The following is a 25217-nucleotide window of genomic DNA, read 5'->3' on the forward strand; positions in this document are numbered from 1 at the left end:
GTAAGATGAGTTTACCGGGTACGAGTCGTACAGAGAAAACGCTCCGTACAACAATTCGTAAAGCCTTTTTACAGGATCAGAATCGGCCCCTAAATGGGTGACATTTACTATTCCCATCCCAATCCAAACATATAGGAGGAAGGCGTTGGACACTAAAGGGGCGACATTTACTATCCCCGCTCTAATGTAAATCAATTTGGAGAAGGTGTTAGACACTAAAGGCATAACATTTACTATTCCCAATCCAACTCTATAGGGGTAAATTGTTCAACTCTAAATGGGTGACAGTTACTATTCCCACTCCAATCTATACCAATTTGTGGAAGATGCTGTATACTAAAGGGGTGATATTTACTAATCCTACTCCAAAATAAACCAATTTGGGGAAGGCATTGGGCACTAAAGGGTTGACATTTACTATTGCCACTCCAATTCAACCATACTGGGGGAAAGTTTTGGACACTGAACGGGTGACATTTACTACACCCACTCCATTCTATACCAATTTGAGGAAAGTATTGGACACTAAAAGGGTGATTTTACTCTTCCTACTCCAATTCAACCATGCTAGCGGAAAGTTTTGGACACTGAACGGGTGACATTTACTACACCCACTCCAATCTATACCAATTTGAGGAAGGTGTTGGGCACTAAAAGGGTGATGTTTACTATTCCCACTCCAATCTAACCCAAATCGAGGAAGGTGTTGGGCACTAAAGGGATGACATTTACTATTCCCTTTGTAATCTAAACCAATTTGAAGAAGATATTGGACTCAAAAGGGGTAACTTTTTCTATTTACACTCCAATCCAACAATACTGGAGGGAGATGCTGAACACTAAAATGGTAACATTTAATAATCCCACTCCAATCTAAGGATATTTGGGAAAAGGTGTGGAATGTACAATATCCACTTGTAAATATATTTTAAAAGAGTGTAATACAAAATAAACAATTTCAAAACATAATCAGTACTCCATGCTGATAAACATTTTTGTACTATAATATTAAAAATAATTTGATTTACAAACAAACATTCGTACTAAAAACCTGTATATACAAATGAAATTCATTTTATTTGTATTAACAATAAAAAGTTGTTTTTAAATATAAATTATTTTTCAACCTTTCCAAAACTATAAATCTCAAAATATCATATATACTATGATTTCAAAAGCAAGACTCGTGGAATCAAAAATTGTTTAAACACATGTAATATTTGAATTCTTTTAAATATATTTTTAAAATAAAATTAGAATTTGAAAATATATAAATGTTCAAATAAAATAAATTGTAAATATTATTTATTTAAAAAAGCAACAATTAAAAAAAATCTAGTTTTAAAATGTTCATATCGTCACAATTCTAAGCATAATATAGATTTTCAAAATATACATAATTTAAATATCTACCCGCCCTTATCTTGCTGCTAAAAAAAACAAATATATTATTTAATAATTATTTTTATATGTTAATACAGCTACATCTATAAATGTCAACAATTTCTTAAGTAAAAATGTAGCTTACTGAAAACACTAATCTAAAATAAATAATCGGATACAATTAAACACAAAACAATCAATTGCATACTTATTGACACAAATGATATTACATACAACATTATTTTCTACATCAATATTGTTTACAATGATTCTAAAACCAACACTAAAACAATATTTTTACCTTCGATATCCAGTTGACCATATTTTTGATGTCCCGATATTCTTGACACCGTATCTTCAGTATTTTTTTGACCTGGTTTGTTTGGAGAGCCTTTTTTTTATCTTAAGAAGTTTGGAGTCCCCACCAGATTAGTCAAGATAATATCGAATCTATATGAAAGTTGCTAGAGAGCAAACAATTATAAATTCCAGAAATATCAGGACTTGTTTGGTGACTAGGGGGGCGAAGCAGGGTTGCCGCATTTTGCCTAATTGTTTTGCTCTTTTAATAGAACTGTCAACTATTGCCACACAGACAAATTTACACACAGTACAAGCGGGATGACTTCTATAAAGTTATACGCGGATGGCATTGTGAGGTTTTTAAAACATGAAATGGAGAACCGGAAGCGACTTTTCGCAATCTTTCAAGCATACCAAGCTTTGGGTGGCTTTAAGATTAATAAGTTGAAAACAGAGGTTTTATCATGCAACTGCGCACGTGACACTTTACTTTATGTGTTTCATCCTCCAGTTTATTCCAGGCCTAAGTGCTAGTTAGGGGTTCCTTTCTCAGGAAGTGTTAATGACTTATTCATATTGAATGATACCCCTTTAATCAATTAAGGTTAAGGTACTATTTACAAAATGGAATAAGCTACCTCTTGCCATAATGGGCCACATTACGTTATTTCAGATGTCACTTTTCCCTCTGTGTAAATTTCTGTTTGCTGCTTCTCCATAGACCCTTCAGATGATGAAGCTTATGTTCTCAGTCTTTACTTTGGCTAGTAAATTGCCTCGAATGTCGGTGGACACACTATATTGGTCACTGAAGTGGCTGGGCTTACTCTCCCCGATCTGAGGGAATATTACTTTTCGAACTTTGCATGTAGCACTTTCGATTTTTTAAATCCTCAAAAGGGAATGGGCTTCCTGAAATTGTTTCACCAGGATATCACATTATGGAGATTTTACACCTCACCAGTGTGACTAAAAAGGGTAGATATAAGACCTTACAGTGGCATTTAAAGAGCAACAAATAGTTATTCAAATAGATTGATATTCCCTTGATTAATGGAGTTACTCATTCGTCTGAGATCTTTATAGGGGATCAACCCCCTTTAGGGAAGAATGTTGTCTTAAAGCGGGAGAGTAGCGGTTTCTGCATGATCACTGATTTATGAATGAGGAAGTTTGGAAAGTCTGGAGTGACATTGAAGCTAGAACTGGGTATTTTAAAAACACGTTACAATGATCCTTAAATTGATCAGATGTTTTTAATTGAATTAGATCCCAGTAGAATCCACCAAATCTCGATTGAGGAGGGACTTGGTAGAACCCAGAACGCGTAGATCTATTAGTTGCTGGATCTTAAGCCTCAGACAAAATGAGGCTAAAACAGTGTATGAGAAGGTTCGTGATAGGTGGCACTCATATCCAGGATTGAATTTCTGACTGCAATAAGATCAGCAAATTTAATTTAAATTTAATTTAATTAAGACGCATACTTCAGGCAGATGCAATTTTAGGCCAAGTAGCTCTTGAAAATACCCCCAGCTTTTCTGCATGAAATTAACCCCCAAATCCCAGCAAATTGCTTTACGTGTTTGATGGAAGGCAGGGTTCATGGATCCAGATCATCTGGAGTTGCTCAAGAACAAAGCAATTGTGGTCTGAGATTGAGCAGTACTACTAACATACCCTAGAACTGACTCAGCCTATAGAGGCCCAGACAGGGGTTTGGGGGTTTGCACCTGATATGAATATAGGTCCCTTTCACAGAAAAACAGTCTATATCATTGTTTTATTTGCTAGATTAATAATCCTTAAAAACTTGCATTTGGAAATAATCCCAATTTTCCAGCAATGGTGGCCAAATTATACAGAACCAAGAACTTGAAAATACATACATCGAGGTTGAGCTCTTATGCAAAGTTTCTTAGACTTTGAGAGGCATTTGGATAAAAGTATTTCAGCTGAGGTCAAACAAAAATGGAAACTTTGGGGCATGTGCAATGTAAAATAATTTCTATCATGGCTCATTTGTGCTGAGTCTTAATTTGCAGCATCCTTCTGCTTGTATATCATCAGGGTGAACCTCCTTAATAATGATGGCTTCTGTTTTGATGGGCTTTTATGACTGTTGACCTGTTCCAATAAAAAATGTTATAACAAACAAACAATTACAGATGGCCGTCTACTACATCGCCCCATGCTCTACACAGCTCTTTGAGACTGTAACTTAATGAATAAGAGAAAACTCCCCAATTGCCCTGGAATGTCTGGAAACAAAGGTCTTCTAAATCCAAATCCAAGCCACCTGCCTGCCTGGAGAGGCTTTGGTGACGACTTAAGTACTTCACTTCAAAGCCACCAGTGATGCCTCCTCTGCACCCGTCTTCCTTCTTCACCTGTCTGCTGACCCTGTTCTTATCCCCCTGTGAACTATCATCTTTATCTATTAATGCTGCTTTATGCGGGTTCTTCCTTCCACAGTGGAGCACAAGACTCTAGGGGTGCAGTCAAAGTGACCAAAAAGAAATTGGAGGATGGCTCAGAACCCCATGCACTATTACACGGGAAGACAAGCAGGGGCCATGGGGGGCTGATTTGTAAAACAGGAACTCAGGAGGATTGTTCCCCCCTGTTGCACCCTCTATAAAATCACATTTTTGTTTCACTCTGTACAGTGCTCCATTGACCTTCAGTTCATGTTATTTAAATACTACATGCATACATGTGCACACACTTGCATATGAACATATATTTAACTTGTGTCCTTCACTTTCCATGAGCATGTGCCCTGTATCTGTGTTTGTATGTGTTGTGCATCACAGAGTGACTTATGTTTCCTTGCATCAAGGTATGGCCAGTCTGATTTCTCCTCTTGAAGTGGTCCATGGGGCCTACAGCTCAAAGACTCTCTTATCCTTTCTCCAAGGTCTGGTTTCTGTGCTGTGATTCGCACTCAGGTGGCACACCCCACAGCGCATACATACAATTGCACTTTGGGGTACATTGTTACCCCTGTGCTCGTACCTCACTTCCATTGGCGAGAGGATGATACTAGACATCAGGGGTATATGAGCAGCAAATTATAGCACAAAAGCATGTGGGGTCACATCTCACCAAAGAAGGTGCTGGAGAATTTGTGTTTCTATTAGATTTGATTACTTTAAATGTCACATACTTACAAACTCTTTAGAGAAGATTCACTGTATTGAGAAGAGATAGCACTTTAATAGAAATGTCTTTCATCACATGGGATTACTGGGATAAACTATCTGAGTTTCAAATTTGCAGCTCCCCTCCAGCACATCCAAGCTACTAAACGTTTTTCAACCAATGATTCTACACCTTCTCTAATTGATGAGTATTTTGTTCTTTTAACAGCTGAACAAGTTCCTTATGAAGACACACTTTAGGACACCGACTGGAGACAACATTATGTTTGACATGCCAGCACAGTATGACATTCTAAACTGGGTTAAATTTCCCAACAAATCAATATCTGGCATCAAGGTTGGAAGCTTTGACCTTTCAACCCCACCAGGTCACCAACTTTCAATCACCCAAAGCGCCATCATATGGCACTCTGAGGGGCCCAACCTGCAGCAGGTGAGTGTGAGACTCTGTATCGAGTACATCTGCAAGTGATATTCCAATCAGGGGCTTTATTGTCCGCACTGGGCTTAAGTTACCTCATGCTCTGTTACTGTAGCTATTACAAGGCTGTGTAAAGGTACTGTTTACATGTCCAAGTAAATGTATAAGGAAATATACCCATATATCATGTACAGACTACAATTTAGACAACCTTCCTAAGGTGCAGATGTGAATGAGTAAGTGAATAAATTAATGAGTGAGTGAGTGAGTGAAGAAAAGTGTGATATTTGATTGGAATGTCGATGTTGGTGGCGTCACGGACCAATGTTACTAGTAGAGATGTGCAAACATAATTAGGGGTGTGTTAAATCTATCACACTCACATGGGCAGTGCAGAATGTGCCCGACCAACATCACTAGTGATATTTTATATTTAAAAGAAATAAATGAACAAAACACATAGTTTCTTGGATATCACTCAGTGTTCAGAATTCCAGTTAGGGCTCCAGGAAGCTGGATACATTCTCTTGAATGTCCCCCTTTGTCGCTGTGAAGGCAATTGGTAGATCCCCGCCTTATCCTGGGTGAGGGTCATGTTGACTTGGGGCCCTTGCGCTGGCCCAAAGTGTATAAATGTTCTTGGGACAGGACCCTGCAGTTCAAGTGAGGGATCCCCTTCTTGGGTGTGTGAATAATCTCTGACCCTACCCCCAGGTCAGTGCTCCAGTTGGCTCTGGAGTAGACGCCCCATCTGGGGTTATATAGCCATCCTGCCGTGTCTGAAAGAACTCGGGATGAGTTTCCCTGCATGGACAGGTTAAGAAGCTCTGACCTGACCTTGGGTCAGAGCTCTGGCATGCCTAGGGTGTAAGACCCTGCCTTTAGCTCAATGATCCGATGAAGCTGTGTCTCAGAGTCCCGGGGATGGGGACCCATCTGACCGGGCCGCAGGTCAGAGCTCTGACTGTCCAAGGATTGAAAGCTTCCTGCCCTGGGCCCAATGTTACAGCCGACCAAGGCCTAAAAGCTTAAGGTAGGCTCCAGCAGGCCCAGGAAGGTATCCCTTGCCTTTTCCATTATGAAGCTGTGACTGGGCCTTGCGCAAGAGCTGCGACAGGGCCTGTGATGGAAGCCCCTGGCCCTAGGCTACCTTTCCAGGCCTGCTGTTTTACAAAGTGCCCACTATGTAGTCCTGCAGTTCCAGGGAGGTCTCTGTTCTTTGAGGGGGTAACAAGCCCTCACTGGGCTGCGTATCGGGGTTCCTGCTGACTCTGGGTTGGTGGAAGCCCTGTCCCTCTTCCCCAAGCTCAGGGTGGCTGTGTCTCAAAGTGCCCTGGGTCAGATCTTGCAGGCTCACAGAGATTTCTCCTGCTTTCTTGGCTAAGAAGCTCTGACTGGGCCTCAGGTCAGAGCTCCAGCTGGCCTGGGGGTAGGAGGCCATGGGACCCATGCTCCGGCTGGCTCTGTCTCAAAGTGTCCGAGATTAGGGAAATCTCTTCTGCTTGGTAATGGTAAGAAGTTCTGATTGCGCCCTGGATCGATCTCTGGCTGGCCTAATGTTGGAAGCCCCCAGCCTTGGGCTCTCTTCCCTGGCTGCTGTGTCTCAAAGGTACTGCAATGGGGTCCCACAGGCCTGGGGCGTTCTCTCCTGCTTGTCCTGGTTAAGAAGATCTGACCGGGCCCTCAGTCAGAGCTCCAGCTGGCTCGAGAAGAATGACTCAGCAGTTGATTCCATTCTCCTAGCATGGGGTCCTGCAGGTCCCTGTGAGGTACCCCCTTCATGGCCAGGATAAGAAGCCCTCACCAAGCACTGGTAAAGAGCTTCTTGAGCCTCATGTCTGGTGCCCAGCTTGGTGTCCAAGAGCCAAGTCTGCAGAATCCTGGGCTCTAAGAGACTGGGAGCAAAGAGTCTGGTACCATTGGTGCAGTTGAGAACACTAAATCTCCTCCTGCTTCCACGGACGGAATGATTCCTCAGTCACACGCACATACACACATCACACGCTGGTGGGGCCCATAACACCAACATTCATTCACATCAAACTAGCCGTGCCTTTCAGAGGAGAGATACCCTAATACTGAACTACAGCTATTCACTTTGGATAGAGGAAACACATCTATTGACTTACCCTAACAGACCCTCCATCCGGAGGTCGAATAGATCATTTAGTTGGTTTGGAATTTGATAGAAAACACTTTAACCCTCATTTTAATCAATAAAATATCACAAGAAATAATCACCCGACACAGTTCTTCAAATAATGATTTTCTTTATCTAATTAATTTGCAAGTTAAATCCTAACAATGCCATATTATCTTTTGTCATATTTACCTATTCTGGCTATTTGTCGTTTTCTAAGTCAGCACCAGTCCTCGGAAAGATCATCAGTATTCTACCGTCCCGTCCTCTTCCGTCAGCACGGGTGTCGCATAGAGCAGCATCGATCAGGGTGCGTCTCAAGCTCCAGGGGTGGTGACTAATTTCCCTCTCTAGACTACTAATATTCATACCAAAATTAACCTATAATAGTATCATTTTCTTTATTTCCAGGCCGCTGATTGGCTAAATTCAGCCCCGTACCAATACTTTAAGAAACATTCTCAAAATTTCACATACGGATGATGAATAAACTAGGCGCATGGGAAAGCTGTTTCCAGGTCAGGAAAGTATCAGTCTATTGTGAATAGGTGGCTTTTGGTTCCCAGATGGCAACATTTGCTCCATGTTCAGGGACATTGGCATCTCGCCCAGAGTAGTCTTTATGGACCTGGTTCAATAGTTCATGGAAAAGCCACGACAAAGTCAGTGCAGGCGCCTTCCTCCATTGCTCAGTGCATGAAGTCATGTACTTTAGTGAGGATTCAGTCGGCAGCCATCTTTTAGTAGGCCGAAATAGTCAACTTAAGTAAAGGAAACACAAAATCGCAATTAATACATAGAAATGACTAAAACAGTGTTATTTCCTTACTAATACCCTTATGTGTATGCCTTTATCTAGCCATATGCAACATTTAAAGCCGTTAATGCTGGTTTATTTAAGCGCAAATCACGTTAACACTGCTCAAGCTAAACATATAAATTTAATATGCGTACAAACTTAGTTCACTTATTATTTTAGCCATGCAAATGCATTCCCACGTGTATTCTCTTGGTTAATAAGGTTGATTAATTCAATCACAACACTTTATTATTCATTAGAATTAGTTCTTTAGTCGTTTTAACATAAACATATATAAATGGATTAGGTATACTAAAAAAAGTTTATTTTACCCGCTCCATCAATCCCCCCTTTGGTGATTTTATCACCACAAAACCCACAAATTTCAATTTATTTCCCCTTTTGCAGAAATTTGAAATGTCTTTTTGCTTAATTAAAATTCTGTTTCTCTTTCGTCTTCTCTCTTTGTTTTGTCATACATACTCTCCTTCCACTCTTCCATTTCTATTTCATTGAGATCTTTTTCTGGTTTCTTTTCCCTCTTTTTGTAAATTTCTCGTTTAACTTTCTTTTTATTTCTTCTATATCTACAACACATACATCCTAATCTAAGTATTAATAATACGAAAATCACACCGGTTAATGGAAATATTATTTTCCCTAATATGATACTACCTAATTTACCTAAGAAAGCTTTAATAGCAGCCATTTCATTCCTAATTCTAGTCCAGATACTTTCAACCTCCAGTGGTTTTATTTCATCATGCAATTCTGTAATATTCTTTATATAGACTTTTAGATCTCTGCTTTCGTCAGGAATGTAAGTGCAACAATGTTGAACTTTCAGCATTCCACAGACTTCACCCTCTTTTGACAATAAAATATCAAGGGCAAGTCGATTTTGCATAATCATAGCACGCATGGCAACCAGCTCAGTGTTTACCAAAAGAAATCCTCCAGCGGTGCTTGTTGACAAGCGATCCACTATGGTGGACAACATCCGAATATTATTTGCATTCAAAGAAATTCCCACTGCTGGTATCAAGGCTCCAAAAATATCACCTACAATTTCTAACCAAGTTTCTCTTCTGCTACGCATTAGTAGGTTATTTGGTCCACTATTTTCTACTCTATCCATGTGAAAAATCTTTGGAAAGACCAGGCCAACATAACATGTGCCATACCAATGGTCGGGCAACCTGTAGTAAGCCTTGTTCCCACAAATATATTACAGTCCAGGGAAAACTGGATCTTCTCCAACTCTAAATCCCCATCCGGATGCAATGAAATATGTATCATGACACTCACTTGTCCCTATATAAATATAATCATATTGGGACTTTTCCCTCATGATGCATAATTTGCCTTTCTGGGGTGAGTCTATTGCTATTGTCGGTTTAACTCCACCCGGTGTCTCCTTTTTCCCATCTATTTCCCAAATGTTTTCCCCTTCCTTATGTCCCTCTGCATTCTTATGTATTTTCAATCTTCTCTCCTCAACCATATCAAAAAATGTTTTCTCTTCTGTTTTCAAACTACAAGTTAAATTGTTCTTAAAAATATATTCTAGAGTTAGTCCTTTAGTTTCTATAAAAATTTCTCCTAACACATTAGCATCTTTAGCTGGATTTAATTCTTTATTCATGGGCAATCGTCCAAGAATATTATCTATATTTGACAAATTATACTCTAATTTCTCTACTTGATAAAATATACTAGTTAAAACACTACATGTAATTCCATAAGTTGCTGGGAGGTGATGATAAGTCACCCCTTCTGAAACAGATGCAGGTAATTGCATACATATGTAGCAATCCCTTACTTCCATTGTTTTTACATATTCATACAATAATTTTGAAAACACATTACTAGAAAAATCAGTAATTGACCTATCTTGATGCACATGCTCTGTGCTTGTTCTAACCGGTATTACCTTTTGTGAGTTTTTCACTATATTAGTCATATTCTCGGTATGTCCTGCTAGTGTATCTAAAGTTACCTTGAAAGAGATCAAAAGAGTGAGTACGCTCCAAAGAAGCATTAATAGTCCTGTACAACAGCAACATGTCTTGCACCATCTTCTCATGAAGGTACATCTACTCTTGTTATCATCTATGTTAGCCATTTTGTTAGAATTAACCGTGTCTTTTGACTTAGCCTCTTCTACTCCGCCTCTTGTAGTTTTCCTACAAGAGCTAAGACCTTATCAGGTGATCCAAATACTTCAATTTCTTATTCAATCCTGTGTATTCCTACAAGGATCGCTTAAAATTACTCAGCTTGGCCTCTCGTCGTTTTTCACTTCCTTTTCGTCATCCACATGCAGGATTTCCTGATCTTCCGCTTCTTCTCCGATGTCGGACAAGATAACTCTCAGGATTTCCCCTGTTTCTTCTTCTTTTATCAATCTCAGCAAAGTCTCCTCTGGATTTCCTTGACTATCTGCCTCTTCCCTTTGTTCAGGCAGTGCCACGTACGTCCATTCAGGTGACTTATACTTTTGGTTTGGTTTTCTTACTCATTTATTTGCTTCTGACACCTCTTTTTCTCCCTCTTTCTCTGGATGCTGGCTGGTTACTTCATTCACTTGTTCAGCCTCTGAGGGTTTAACTCTTGTCAATCGATATCTCAGCTTCTTAATTTTGTTTGGCCAAAGATCACCGTTAGCATTTCTTCTTGGTTTGCCGTTTCTTTCCTCAATCCAAGTTCTCTTTCTCAGAACTCGACCCTCTGGTATTTCAGTTTCACTGTCCTCAGATTCTGTCTTGATTGACTTTTCCTTTTCAGAAATCTCCTTTTCCACCACTTGAGTTGGCCCTACTTCTGTCCCTCCTCGGGTCTCCGGCATGCAATCTCCCTGCTGACTACTTGTCCCTTCACCTAGCTGGGGGTTGCGGTTCCCTACACCTCCTCTGGGTTTTTCCGCAATCTGTCCCTCTCTTTCTGTGACTGTCCCTTCTTCTTCTTCCAGTATTTTCTCAGGTGGAATTTCTTCTACTCTCTCATTTGGTGTAAATGTTACTTCTGACTGGACATTCTTTTCTTTTCTTTTCTTCTTTCTGTGTTCACCATTGGTGTTTTGCTCATCTCCAGAATCTGAACTGTCTGAAATCTGCAATCTTTTCCTCAGAATTTCCTCTCTGGGGGTCTGAACTAGTCTTGGCTCATTTTCCCCCATTTCAGGATTTTCTTTTGACTTTATATTCTCATTGCTTGACTCATCACTTGATTCTGATTCGTCAAAGTATTCTTTTCCAATGCCGTCTGCTGGGTTTGGAACTCTCAGAGTGTGACTTGCATGTATCCAGTTTTTCAATCCCACACACTTCACAGCAGTTGTCGTGGTCAAGATGACCTGTCTTGGCCTTCCCCACCTTGGAACCAGGCAATTTCTTCTTATGTGGACTTTTATCCTCACCCAGTCCCCTGGGCTCAGATCATGGGCTGGTTTCTTTTCAAGTGTGGTGGCATCCGCTCCACCCTGGTGAAACACAGAATGAACTGCGTCAGCCAGGCCTTTACAGTAATCCAAAATCATGTCATCAGTTATAGTCATCAGCTTGTTGACTGGAACAAACAAATGTCTCATGGCGCGTCCCATGATGATCTTGTGTGGACTTAAACCTGTAGTTCTGTCTGGAGTAGACCTAATGGTCATTAAAACCAGAGGCAAGATATCAGGCTATTTCAAACCTGTGGCTAAGCACATTTTCCCTATTCTGTTTTTGATAGTACCATTCATTTGCTCGACCACACCAGAAGCCTCTGGTCGGTAGGCACAATGCAGTTTTTGTTGTACGCCCAATGCTTCACAAATCAATGTCGTGATCTCATTGTAGAAATGTCCTCCTCTGTCTGATTCTATGGTTACTGGGAACCCGTACCTTGGGATGAATTCCCTCAACAATAGCTTGGCCACTGTGATTCCATCATTTCTTCTGGTCGGGTATGCCTCCACCCACCTAGAGAACAGACAAACTACCACTAAAACATACCTCAGTTTGTTATAAGGGGGGATTTCAATGAAATCTACTTGCATTCTGGTGAAAGGTCCTCCCTCCCGGCCTATGGTGCCTAGACTCACCACTGTCTTCCTTCCAGGGTTGTACTGTTGACATGTCAGGCATCTCTGACAGAGACTTTCTGCTATCAACCTGAATTTTGGATTGTACCAGGTCTGCTTAAAAGCCCTTATCATGGCATCCCTTCCCAGATGTCCTTGGCCATGATACATCCGTGCCATGGTTGACATCATGCTATCAGGCGTTACTGGTCTTCCATCCCGATAGACCCACACATGATCCTTTTCCCGGGGTGCACATCCTGCTTTTACCCACTGCCTCATTTCTGCATCCACTGCCTCATCCTGCAACTGCCTCACTTCATCCCATGTTCCCACAACGTTAGTAAACATTATGGAGCAAGAAGACATTTCCTTTTCTTTTGACCGATTAATTGAGTATTTGTTTCGGGCACAATACTGAGCCATGTCGTTGGCAAAACGGTTTCCGGTAGTGATGTAATCACTACCCTGTCCATGAGCAGCACATTTTACGACAGACAATTCTTTGGGCATTTGTACTGCCTCAAGCAATTTTCCAACCACTTCTGCATTCCTTATGGGAGTTCCACTTGAGGTCAGGAAACCTCTTTGCAGCCATAATTGGCCGAAGTCGTGGACAACTCCGAAGCCATACTGCCTATCAGTCATCACAGTCACTCTCGCATTTCTCCCAATCTTGCATGCCTTAGTTGATGCCACTAGTTCTGCTACTTGAGCGGATTTAACTCCTTTCAAGGGTGATGCTTCTATAACTGCTGAAACTGTGCATACTGCATAGGCTGCGCTCAACACTCCTTCTTCCGTTCTCAAACAGGATCCATCCACAAAAAACACATAATCACTTTCTGGCAGTGGCAGATCTCTTATATCAGGTCGAGGTTTTGTGCAGTAGTCAAGCACATCCAGACAATCATGATCCACCTCTTCTCTTATCTCCACTCTCTCTGCATCAGGCAAAAGTGTAGCTGGATTCACATTCACACATCTTTCCAGACTCACATTTTTCGCACCTAGAATGACCTTTTCATACTTAGTCAGCCGACTATGTGACATGAACTGTGTTCGACTCCTTGTTAAAAGGATCGCCACACTATGGGGTACAAACACTTTTACTGGATACCCCATCACGATTCCCTCACTCTGCTCTAGACTTCGGCATGCAGCCGCTACCGCTTGCAGACATCCTGGCAGACCTATCGCCACTGGATCTAGCATTGACGAGAAATATGCCACTGGTCTCCTTTGCCTTCCATATTTTTGTATCAACACTGAAAGTGCGCATCCATTTCGCTCACTACAGTATAGCTCAAACTCCTTTTCATAGTCTGGCATACCCAGCGCAGGGGCTTCACAAAGACTGTTCTTCAACTGTTTAAATGCTGCCAATTCTTCTTTGTTCAGTTCAATGGGGTCTTTTACCTCACGTTTTGTCAATTTCACCAATGGTTTGGCAATCAGGGAAAAATTACTTATCCACTGACGACAGTAACCAGCCATTCCTAGGAACATTCTCACCTCTCTTTGGGTCATTGGAGCTCTCATTCCTTTAATGATTCTGATCCTGTCTATGGTTACTTTTCTCAGGCCTTTTTCAATATTATGACCCAAGTATGTCACTTCTTTCTTACAGTATTGCAATTGTGTTGGAGATACCTTCAGTCCTCCATCTGCCAAATGATTTAACAAAGCTATGGTGTCTGTTTCACAAGCCTCACGTGTCTTTGACGCCACCAATAGGTCGTCAATGTACTGGACTAAAACTGAACTCTCAGGCATTGTTAGACTTTCCAGGGATTTCTTTAACAACTGATTGATAATGGAGGGGCTCTCTGTGTACCCCTGTGGGATTCGGCACCATGCCAAAATACGGTTTCCAAACCGAAATGCAAAAAGCGGCTGGCTGTCATGATGCAACGGAATGGAAAAGAACGCATGACACAAATCAATTACTGTGTACCATTCTGCATCATGGGGAATCTGATACAAAATCACTGATGGATTTGGAACAATTGGACAAAATGAGATGACAATCTTGTTAATCTTTCTCAAATCTTGCACAATCCTGAATTTCCCACTTGGCTTTTTCAGTCCCATGATAGGCGAATTACATGGACTGCTCATTATTTCCCTCAGCACTCCTTGCTGGATCATTTTCTCAATCAAAGGGGTTACTCCTGCTATTATTTCAGGTGTCAGTCTGTATTGCGGAATGTTTGGGTAAACGGCTCCTTCCTTTACAGCAATTCTCACTGGGTCTACATTTCTCATCAGGCCTACATCTTCCCCAGTGAAATCCCAGACTGCTGCTTTCACTGTCTGTTTCAATTCTGGGGGCAATTCATCTGGATTGAATACTGCATAGGTTCCAGCAACCTCACACTCTCGGTTAGCTATGGTCATTTTATATAGAACATCTTCATCTGGTGTTTCAAAGGCTATTCCGTCTGGTGTACAGAATATGGTGCAATTAATCTTGCACAACAAGTCCCTTCCTAGTAAATTCACAGGACTGGTGTCACACACCACAAATCTATGCATGTCTGAAAATGTCCCTATTCTGACCTTCACAGGATCAGTAAGGTATGTTTTAATCTGGGTGTTAGATACACCAACTACTTGGATTGTTTCATCCGAAAGAGGAAGATTTTTAACATCCGCTGATCTGACAGTGGATCGGGTAGCTCCAGTGTCTACTAGAAAAGTAATGTTTTCATCATTAACTTTCCCATCCACAAATGGTCCTGTCTGATCTATTTCTAGAGATGCGCCAAGTACGCACCCTGCTTCCTCTTTTCGGCACCGTCAATAAATCTCTTCTGGCTCACTTTCGTCATTTTGCAGCCAATACTGTGACACAGCGCTCGCGCGTTGCAGTTAGTTTACCTGTTCTTCATTGTAGAATCCCGTCTCTTTGCTATACTTCTGTGTGCTCCGGCTCTGTGTTAAAGGCGGTTTTGGCACCTGATTCTGTAGATTAACAGCCTTCTGCTGTTGCGGCGGTGGGCCACTCCCCTCACACTGCACCTGTGGATTCAATGACGGATTTTCATCATTAGTACCTGGTGGATATTTACACTCGGATTTCCAGTGCCCAAATCTACCGCAATTGTGACAGGGGAACTTCTTCTTGGCTTCTTCTATATTCCCCTTTCCTTTTCCTGGGCCAAATTTTGATTTAATGCCTGGATTATTAGCTTGTTCTATCAGCTGAGCTTCCTGTCTCTCTGCAACCTTCACTTGAGCCCACATTGCCTTTTCTTTTAGTTTTCGCTGCTTTGCCTCAATCTCATCACTAAAGTATTTAGCATGCCTCAAAATCTCATCTATTTTCTTGCTCTGCCAGTCCACGGTGTGCTGCTTGATCATATCCCCAATCTCGGGCCGCAGACCATGCACAAATCTGTACACAAAATGACTCAGGTCCTTTTCTCCCAGACTTTCATCCCCACTAAACTGTTTGAAAGCCAAAATTAGCCTCTCATAGTATGCGTGGACTGACTCTTTTGCTTCCTGATGTGTTCAATCTATTTTAACCCAGTCTGTTTCTTTTGGAGGCACTTTGTTTTTCAAGAACACCATGACCTGTTCATAATCCTTCATTACCTCTGGGTCTGGGGCTCCTGTTTTGGGATCTCTCGGGTACTCTTTAGTCGGCCAATCTATGACTATCTTACATTCTGCCCACAAGTCTGCTGGCACTATTATTTATTTATTTATTTTTAGCATTTATTAAGCGCTAACAAATGCCCGCAGGCGTCTCGGCGCTGTACTATTATTACTCTCCTGAATGATCTTATGAGTTTTTAGAGGTTAAATAACCATGTCTTCAGTTTCTTCCTAAAGGACATGAGATTTGGGCAGGATCTTATGGTTTGTGGGAGTGTATTCCATAGTCTTGGGGCGACTACTAAGAAGCGTCTGTCTCCCCAGTTGACCAGTCTAGTCCGTGGCACTACCAGGTCGTGCAGTTTTGCTGATCGTAGCGTTCGAGTGGGAACGTATGGAACCAGATGGTCACACAAGAATTGAGGCGCTTGATGGTGTAGTGACTTGTAGACAATGCATAATGTTTTGAATTTAATTCTAATCCTAACGGGAAGCCAGTGGAGACTCCTCAAAGTCTCCGCTATTGGCTTGAATTTAGGAATATTAAGAAGAAGCCTGGCTGCTGCATTTTGGATCGTTTGCATTTTCTTGATAATCCTGACTTGCGCATTACCGAATAAGCCATTGCAGTAATCCAATGCTGACAGGACCAAAGCGCTGATCAATGTCTTTCCCACATTTTTTGGAAGAAAAGGAAGAATCTTCCTGACCAGCCGTAATTTATGGAATGCCGTGGAGGCCGTCTGATTGGCATGAGCCATGAAATTTAGATTGTCATCAAAGATGACTCCCAAATTTCTCACCTTCGTGACCGGTTTGGGTACCGCTCCAAAGGAAGAAGGCCACCAAATTGGGGACCAGCTCGGATTGAGATGGCCAAAAGTGACCACCTCGGTTTTATCAGAATTTAGTTTCAAACAGTTTGCTGACATCCAGTTACCTATGGCCAGCATACCTGTTCTGAAACTTTCTGCCACTGCTTCCCCATCATTTTTGACAGCCAGTATCAGCTGTGTATCATCTGCATATGAGGTAAGGTTCATCCCATGCGCTTTGATGGTTTTTGCGAGGTCCGACACATATATATTAAATAGTGTCGGGCTGAGGGATGAACCTTGAGGTACCCCACATGGCAGTGATAACTCAGCAGATTCAAACTGGCCCAGTATAACTGCCTGGGATCTCTCTGCCAGAAAAGACGTCAATAGATCTTTTGCTAGGCCTTGCACGCCCATTTTTTCGACACGGTTGACTAAGATCTTATGGTCAACCGTGTCGAAAGCAGCCGATAAATCTAGAAGCACCAAAAGTGCTGTGCCACCTTGGTCTCTGATTAATCGGATATCGTCCGCCGCTTTAATGAGCGCTGTTTCCGTTCCATGAAACTTGCGGAATCCAAATTGTGATTCATCGAGCAGATGATATTGCTCGATGAAATCCGCAAGTTGGGTGTTCATGGCTTTTTCGACTACCTTAGCCAGAAAGGGTAAGTTAGCAATGGGCCTATCATTTTTAAGTTCTGCTTTATCTAAGCCGGGTTTTTTCAGGAGGGGTTTGAGTAAGGTCTTTTTTAACTGGTTAGGGAAGATGCCTGTGCGAAACATAACATTGCTTATTTGTGTAATAACTGGAATAACAGTGTCCATTAATGACCGAAGGGTATTTAGAGGACAGGGATCCAGAGCTGATCCAGATTTAATAGTATTAATGATATCTTGGATTTGATCTTCAGTGACCTCTGCGAAGCAGGAAAAATTATTGCTTGAAGATGGTCTATTTATTTTATCAATGCCTTGGTAATCACCTAGGTTGAACGCTGAAAATATGTCATTCACCTTGGTGAAAAAGAAGGATGCCAGTGAATCACAGACATCTTGTGAGCAAGGGAGGTTAAGGTCTGGAACACATCCCGCAAGATGTTTGGTTATTTCAAAAAGCTTTTTATTCGAATTTTTAGCACTTTCGATTTGTTCAGTGTAGTACTTCTTTTTTGTCTCTGTGATCAAAAGTTTATATTGAGTTAACAATTCCTTATACACTTCCCTATTTTCATTATCATACTTTTTCCTCCAGTTTCTCTCTTTATTTCTGCAATGTTGTTTCAGTTTCTTAAGCTCCTCAGTATACCATGGTGCTGAAGGGGAGCTTCTGTTCCTGGACATTATTTTTACTGGTACCAGTTTATTAGCAGCCTGGCCCACCCATGTGTAGTATTGCTCAATATCAGTTTCTGGGTCGGTAGCCCATATGGGTATTGAATTGTGCCACGCTTCCTTAAAACAGGGAATGTTGATGTCTTTCCAGACCTTGAACAATTCTCGCTTGGGGGGGATTGTTGTGGCGGTAGATGTTTTATTAATTTGCATTGTAGCCAATACCAGGTGGTGGTCGGACCAAGTCGTTGGCAAGATATCGGTCACTAAGATATTATCCAAATTAGAAAAAATACCATCTAAGGTATGGCCTGCAATGTGAGTAGGTCCTTTTACCAACTGCGATAGACCAAAAACCTCCATTTCAGATTGCAGAGATATGGTGTCCTTGTCTTCACTACAGTCCAAATGGAAATTGAAATCACCTAACAGTGTTACAGATTTATCCGTAGCTGAGGTTTCTAAAATGGTGAGGATTTCTGTGAGGAAATCCGACCGGGCTTCTGGTCTTCTATATAATAATACGCCCTTAAAGTTATATGAAGGGGATAGATAGATATCAAATTGAAGTGCCTCGCATGTCGTAGAGGGAATTGCAGTAGAACGGATTTTAAAAGAATCACGGGCAATTATAGCAATCCCACCGCCTCTTTTACCAGTTCTGTCTAGTCTATAGCATTTGAATCCTTGAGGAACGGCTATCACAAGGTCCGGGTCGGAAGCTTTATCCAACCACGTCTCCGTCAGGAACATTATGTCTATGTTCCTATCAGTGAGTACATCGGCTATTTCTTGCCTATGCTTGGCTAATGAGCGCACATTAATAAGGGCTATGGTAAACATTTGCTTTATCTGATTAAAGTTATCACTACCTACCTTTTTATCTAATAGAGGAATGGACGTTTGACAGTGTTTACAATCCAGTGCCGTTTTAGATGGTATGGAGTCAAGACTGTACCTTGTGCATTTTTCCATGGTTTGTGGGCGGAGGTCAATCAGCGCGGAGCGCGGGTATGATGTAATACATGCGGGAGCAGTCCGACCAGGGGGGGTGGCCCTAGGCCCGTGTCCGGCGCGGACGGCGCGCCGCCGGCGCGCCCGCTGCGCCCGCCCGCTGCGCGGACGGAAAAACCCCATGTTTTTATACTGTGTCGAGGAGGGTGGGAGGCGTCCTGCCACTGGACCGCCAACCCTTCCTCCCTCCAAGATGGCGCCTCTGCCCCGCGTCGTCAGCCCGTGATCGGCCACGGCGGGAGGAAAAGGTGAGAGGAACGCGCCTCGATGCTTAACAGAACTTGTTCTCACTAAGCGCGATAGAATGCAGAATAAAATCTAGCAATTAAGATATATACAAATGTTAAAAAGACTCGCCCATTAATGTCACAAGGGATAGAGTAGAACCCCCGGCTTCCGCCTCAGGGGAGAGTATCTAGTACGCAGAGCGACGGCCACCTACTACTTAAGTATCCGGGAGGGTGGGAGGCGTCCTGCCACTGGTCCGCCAACCCTTCCTCCCTCCAAGATGGCGCCTCTGCCCCGCGTCGTCAGCCCGTGATCGGCCACGGCGGGAGGAAAAGGTGAGAGGAACGCGCCTCGATGCTTAACAGAACTTGTTCTCACTAAGCGCGATAGAATGCAGAATAAAATCTAGTAATTAAGATATATACAAATGTTAAAAAGACTCGCCCATTAATGTCACAAGGGATAGAGTAGAACCCCCGGCTTCTGCCTCAGGGGAGAGTATCTAGTACCAAGTATTATATCAAACAGACTATTCAAATTAATCCACAGCACCTTTGACAATTTCACAAATCTGTCTACCTGACTGTACCACTCGACCGGCTTTTCCCGTAATCGAGGGAAGTCATTTGTAAATGACAAAATGTCCTGTCTGGTCCATGGGACATGCACATATCCCCCTCCTGGAATCTCTCTCATAGGGAACTCCATCACCACCTTCTCCTTTTCTCTCACAGGAAACGCTGGAAATGTTCTGTCTGAGGTGTCATCCCGCTTCCTATACCACCTGCTCTTACATTTGTCCACATCTCCCCATTTCCTCAATACCGCGATTATGTCCCTAATATGCCCTATCCGCCCTGCAGCATTCAGATTCTCTATATCTTTTTCTGTGAAATCCACTCGGTATGGCTTTTGTAAAGCCTTTACCTTGTCCATGTCAATTCCCATTTCACTCGCTATTTCTGCTAATCTATCATGTAAATTCTTTGCTCTCCAAGTGACACTTTTACAAAGGAACAGCAGTTCCTCATCTTGGTAATTTTTCAGCTTTTCTGTGGGAATGGTCCCTACAATCAATTCTTCCAATACAATCCGTAATTTTGCCACATCAAATGTATGAGATTCTTTTTCTTTATCCTTCAAGCTTTTCAACCATTCATTCAATTCTTCAGTAGTTATGCTCACTGATTTCTCCACATTCCCTGGTTCTGTCAATCTCTGTGGTTCTAATATTGATCCTCCTACCATTCTACTTCTCTCGGCAGTATCAGCACAGTAAAATGGGTTCTTTGACACATGTAATTCTCTTTTACCCATAGTATGTCCCCAGGAATCCTCTTTTGCTCTCATCAGGGGCTGTTCTTCCTGTCTATTGTTCACATACGGAACCGTTAGTCCGTGCTCACTGTCTTTCTGCTTTTCAAAAATAGGCATAACAGGACCTATGGTCACAGGAACTGTAACTGCTTCTAGATTTTTCGTCAATTCTCTTATTTTCTCTGTCAGTTCTAATGTTGTTTTTGCTAGTTCCCTAGAATTTTCACTCTCTGCCTTATCTTCCTTTCCCTTTTCCTTAAGAGAATTTCTTCTTCTTACTTCTGGGGTCACAACTTCTGTTTTAATGATTCTCAGAGTTTCCCTCATTGGTGTACCTGCGGTTGGCGTTTCTGGTTCCTGCCTGTATGGAGGTGGACTTTTGTAAAACATATCATCTAGGACATCGTCGTCCGTTTCGTTAGCCCCATACCTCCGGGTTTCTACATGATTTTTCTTTTCAAGGCATTTCCTTCCTCCACTTTCTCCTTCTGTTCTAACGGGAAACAATCCTTCAGTCATACTAGCATCTCGCCACCTTCTCATTCGGTCACAATGAGTTTCACGATCGTTTGGCCGTCCGAACATATACCGATACCTACTGCCATTTCTCTGTTTCTCTCGCTCGTGCATCTCATCTTCCCACTCTGTCAATGCCTCAAACTGTGTAGGCCTGGGTCGCGGATCTAAGCTCATCATCCTCTCCCGTAAGTTCCTCAATATTGCCAAATTAAAGGACCCATCCTCTGGAAACACTAAAACTCCATCTTCCTTCGGATACTTTGCCCAATTGTCTAACCAGATGCAAGTATGGTACCCATATTTCACAACCATGAAGGATGCGGGGGTCTTCGCTGGGGGAAGTAACTGTCCTTCCCTAGTTACAATCTCTTTGTCTTTTACAAACCAATTCCGCATTTTACTAAATAAAGATTTCTTCTTCTTTTCGGGTGAATGATAATACATTTTTCTTTCTTTCGTGAACCCTTTAGTCTTTTCTACAACTGTACGATCTTTAGTCCAATAGCAACGCGACTCTTACACCTGCACCAATCCCGGCGCGTCTACGTCACTGTCACAACCTCCAATCCTAGCGCGGCTTACACTAACGCACCAATCCTGGAGCGTCTACGTCACTGACTAACTGTCCAATGCCAGCGCAGTCCACCTGACGTCAACAGTCACTGCAGCAGCTCCTGCTCCTGTCTCCAGTCTACCCCTCCTTTACAAGACTACTCGGTAGACTTTGTTTCGATTTTACAATACTTGTTAGTTATAACATACAAACATCACCATTGTCTGCTCCGCTAGCCACAGAATAGTAAAAGACCTTTCCCACGAGAATTATGTCTTCCCGAGAGCAGCGCTTACCTCTGCCCTACTACAGAATCATTACGTCCATTGGCAAAGTAGCGCATCCCTCTACTTTACCCCTCTTTCAAGCATCAATTAACTGTTTTCTCCGGAATTAAAACACATAGGTGGAAATGCAATGCTCCGGAGAGATAAAACCAGAGTTCCACAATCAATCCGAATGCTATTTCATTCACGCACTTTTACACAAGAAAATATAGTTCATTCACACAGAATCCTGCCTTTTCCGAGAACAGCGAACAGTCTGTCCTACTACAGAATTATAACATACGTTAACAAAGCAGCGCTTACCTCTACTTTGTCCTTCTAACAAGCTCAGAGAACACCTGCTACCTTTTCAGTAATAAGCGTTATCGGCATGCCAATTGGTTTCCTGGTACCTAAGACCAAAATTTCACAGGTAACTCTTCGCTATCATTTACACCTTTCTCACACAGAATATTACTAATGGCAACACACAACGATGCTGCCGAATCGAACCCAGACAATGTGCCATGCAATTTCAATTGTCACACGTTTCTCCCGTGTACCTACGGGCAACCACAATCCTGTCTTTCCCGAGAGCAGCACTTAACTCTGCTCTACTACGGAACTGTCATCAATTCCCGACTTCCTACCTCCCAGAAGCCGTACAGACAACATAAAACTCAATACGACTTGAACATATAATGTTAGTACATATATTAATACCAATCAATAATCGATAAGCTATATACATGCCAAATCATCAAACCAAAACAATAAAAACCATCATCTTGCTACCAGAAATACTGGTGCAGTTCAGAACACAAAATCTCCTCCTGCTTCCACGGACGGAATGATTCCTCAGTCACACGCACATACACACATCACACGCTGGTGGGGCCCATAACACCAACATTCATTCACATCAAACTAGCCGTGCCTTTCAGAGGAGAGATACCCTAATCCTGAACTACAGCTATTCACTTTGGATAGAGGAAACACATCTATTGACTTACCCTAACAGACCCTCCATCCGGAGGTCGAATAGATCATTTAGTTGGTTTGGAATTTGATGGAAAACACTTTAACCCTCATTTTAATCAATAAAATGTCACAAGAAATAATCACCCGACACAGTTCTTCAAATAATGATTTTCTTTATCTAATTAATTTGCAAGTTAAATCCTAACAATGCCATATTATCTTTTGTCATATTTACCTATTCTGGCTATTTGTCGTTTCCTAAGTCAGCACCAGTCCTCGGAAAGATCATCAGTATTCTACCGTCCCGTCCTCTTCCGTCAGCACGGGTGTCGCATAGAGCAGCATCGATCAGGGTGCGTCTCAAGCTCCAGGGGTGGTGACTAATTTCCCACTCTAGACTACTAATATTCATACCAAAATTAACCTATAATAGTATCATTTTCTTTGTTTCCAGGCCGCTGATTGGCTAAATTCAGCCCCGTCCCAATACTTTAAGAAACATTCTCAAAATTTCACATACGGATGATGAATAAACTAGGCGCATGGGAAAGCTGTTCCCAGGTCAGGAAAGTATCAGTCTATTGTGAATAGGTGGCTTTTGGTTCCCAGATGGCAACATTTGCTCCATGTTCAGGGACATTGGCATCTCGCCCAGAGTAGTCTTTATGGACCTGGTTCAATAGTTCATGGAAAAGCCACGACAAAGTCAGTGCAGGCGCCTTCCTCCATTGCTCAGTGCATGAAGTCATGTACTTTAGTGAGGATTCAGTCGGCAGCCATCTTTTAGTAGGCCGAAATAGTCAACTTAAGTAAAGGAAACACAAAATCGCAATTAATACATAGAAATGACTAAAACAGTGTTATTTCCTTACTAATACCCTTATGTGTATGCATTTATCGAGCCATATGCAACATTTAAAGCCGTTAATGCTGGTTTATTTAAGCGCAAATCACGTTAACACTGCTTAAGCTAAACATATAAATTTAATATGCGTACAAACTTAGTTCACTTATTATTTTAGCCATGCACATGCATTCCCACGTGCATTCTCTTGGTTAATAAGGTTGATTAATTCAATCACAACACTTTATTATTCATTAGAATTAGTTCTTTAGTCGTTTTAACATAAACATATATAAATGGATTAGGTATACTAAAAAATGTTTATTTTACCCACTCCATCAATCCCCCCTTTGGTGATTTTATCACCACAAAACCCACAAATTTCAATTTATTTCCCCTTTTGCAGAAATTTGAAATGTCTTTTTGCTTAATTAAAATTCTGTTTCTCTTTCGTCTTCTCTCTTTGTTTTGTCATACATACTCTCCTTCCACTCTTCCATTTCTATTTCATTGAGATCTTTTTCTGGTTTCTTTTCCCTCTTTTTGTAAATTTCTCGTTTAACTTTCTTTTTATTTCTTCTATATCTACAACACATACATCCTAATCTAAGTATTAATAATACGAAAATCACACCGGTTAATGGAAATATTATTTTCCCTAATATGGTACTACCTAATTTACCTAAGAAAGCTTTAATAGCAGCCATTTCATTCCTAATTCTAGTCCAGATACTTTCAACCTCCAGTGGTTTTATTTCATCATGCAATTCTGTAATATTCTTTATATAGACTTTTAGATCTCTGCTTTCGTCAGGAATGTAAGTGCAACAATGTTGAACTTTCAGCATTCCACAGACTTCACCCTCTTTTGACAATAAAATATCAAGGGCAAGTCGATTTTGCATAATCATAGCACGCATGGCAACCAGCTCAGTGTTTACCAAAAGAAATCCTCCAGCGGTGCTTGTTGACAAGCGATCCACTATGGTGGACAACATCCGAATATTATTTGCATTCAAAGAAATTCCCACTGCTGGTATCAAGGCTCCAAAAATATCACCTACAATTTCTAACCAAGTTTCTCTTCTGCTACGCATTAGTAGGTTATTTGGTCCACTATTTTCTACTCTATCCATGTGAAAAATCTTTGGAAAGACCAGGCCAACATAACATGTGCCATACCAATGGTCGGGCAACCTGTAGTAAGCCTTGTTCCCACAAATATAATACAGTCCAGGGAAAACTGGATCTTCTCCAACTCTAAATCCCCATCCGGATGCAATGAAATATGTATCATGACACTCACTTGTCCCTATATAAATATAATCATATTGGGACTTTTCCCTCATGATGCATAATTTGCCTTTCTGGGGTGAGTCTATTGCTATTGTCGGTTTAACTCCACCCGGTGTCTCCTTTTTCCCATCTATTTCCCAAATGTTTTCCCCTTCCTTATGTCCCTC

At 41.7% G+C, this 25217-nt stretch overlaps 1 protein-coding gene across 1 annotated transcript in view; it reads left to right on the forward strand.

The window, feature by feature from the left end:
- LOC146829940 (vomeronasal type-2 receptor 26-like) overlaps positions 1–25217 on the forward strand; it is a 356012-nt gene that overhangs the window by 58971 nt on the left and 271824 nt on the right. The window contains exon 3 of the mRNA XM_085605823.1: positions 5059–5283. Coding sequence (XP_085461949.1) covers positions 5059–5283 — 225 coding nt within the window. The remainder of the gene's footprint in view (positions 1–5058; positions 5284–25217) is intronic.

The sequence above is a fragment of the Triturus cristatus genome, chromosome 5_1 (genome assembly GCF_964204655.1).
Source record: "Triturus cristatus chromosome 5_1, aTriCri1.1, whole genome shotgun sequence".
NCBI lineage: Eukaryota > Metazoa > Chordata > Amphibia > Caudata > Salamandridae > Triturus > Triturus cristatus.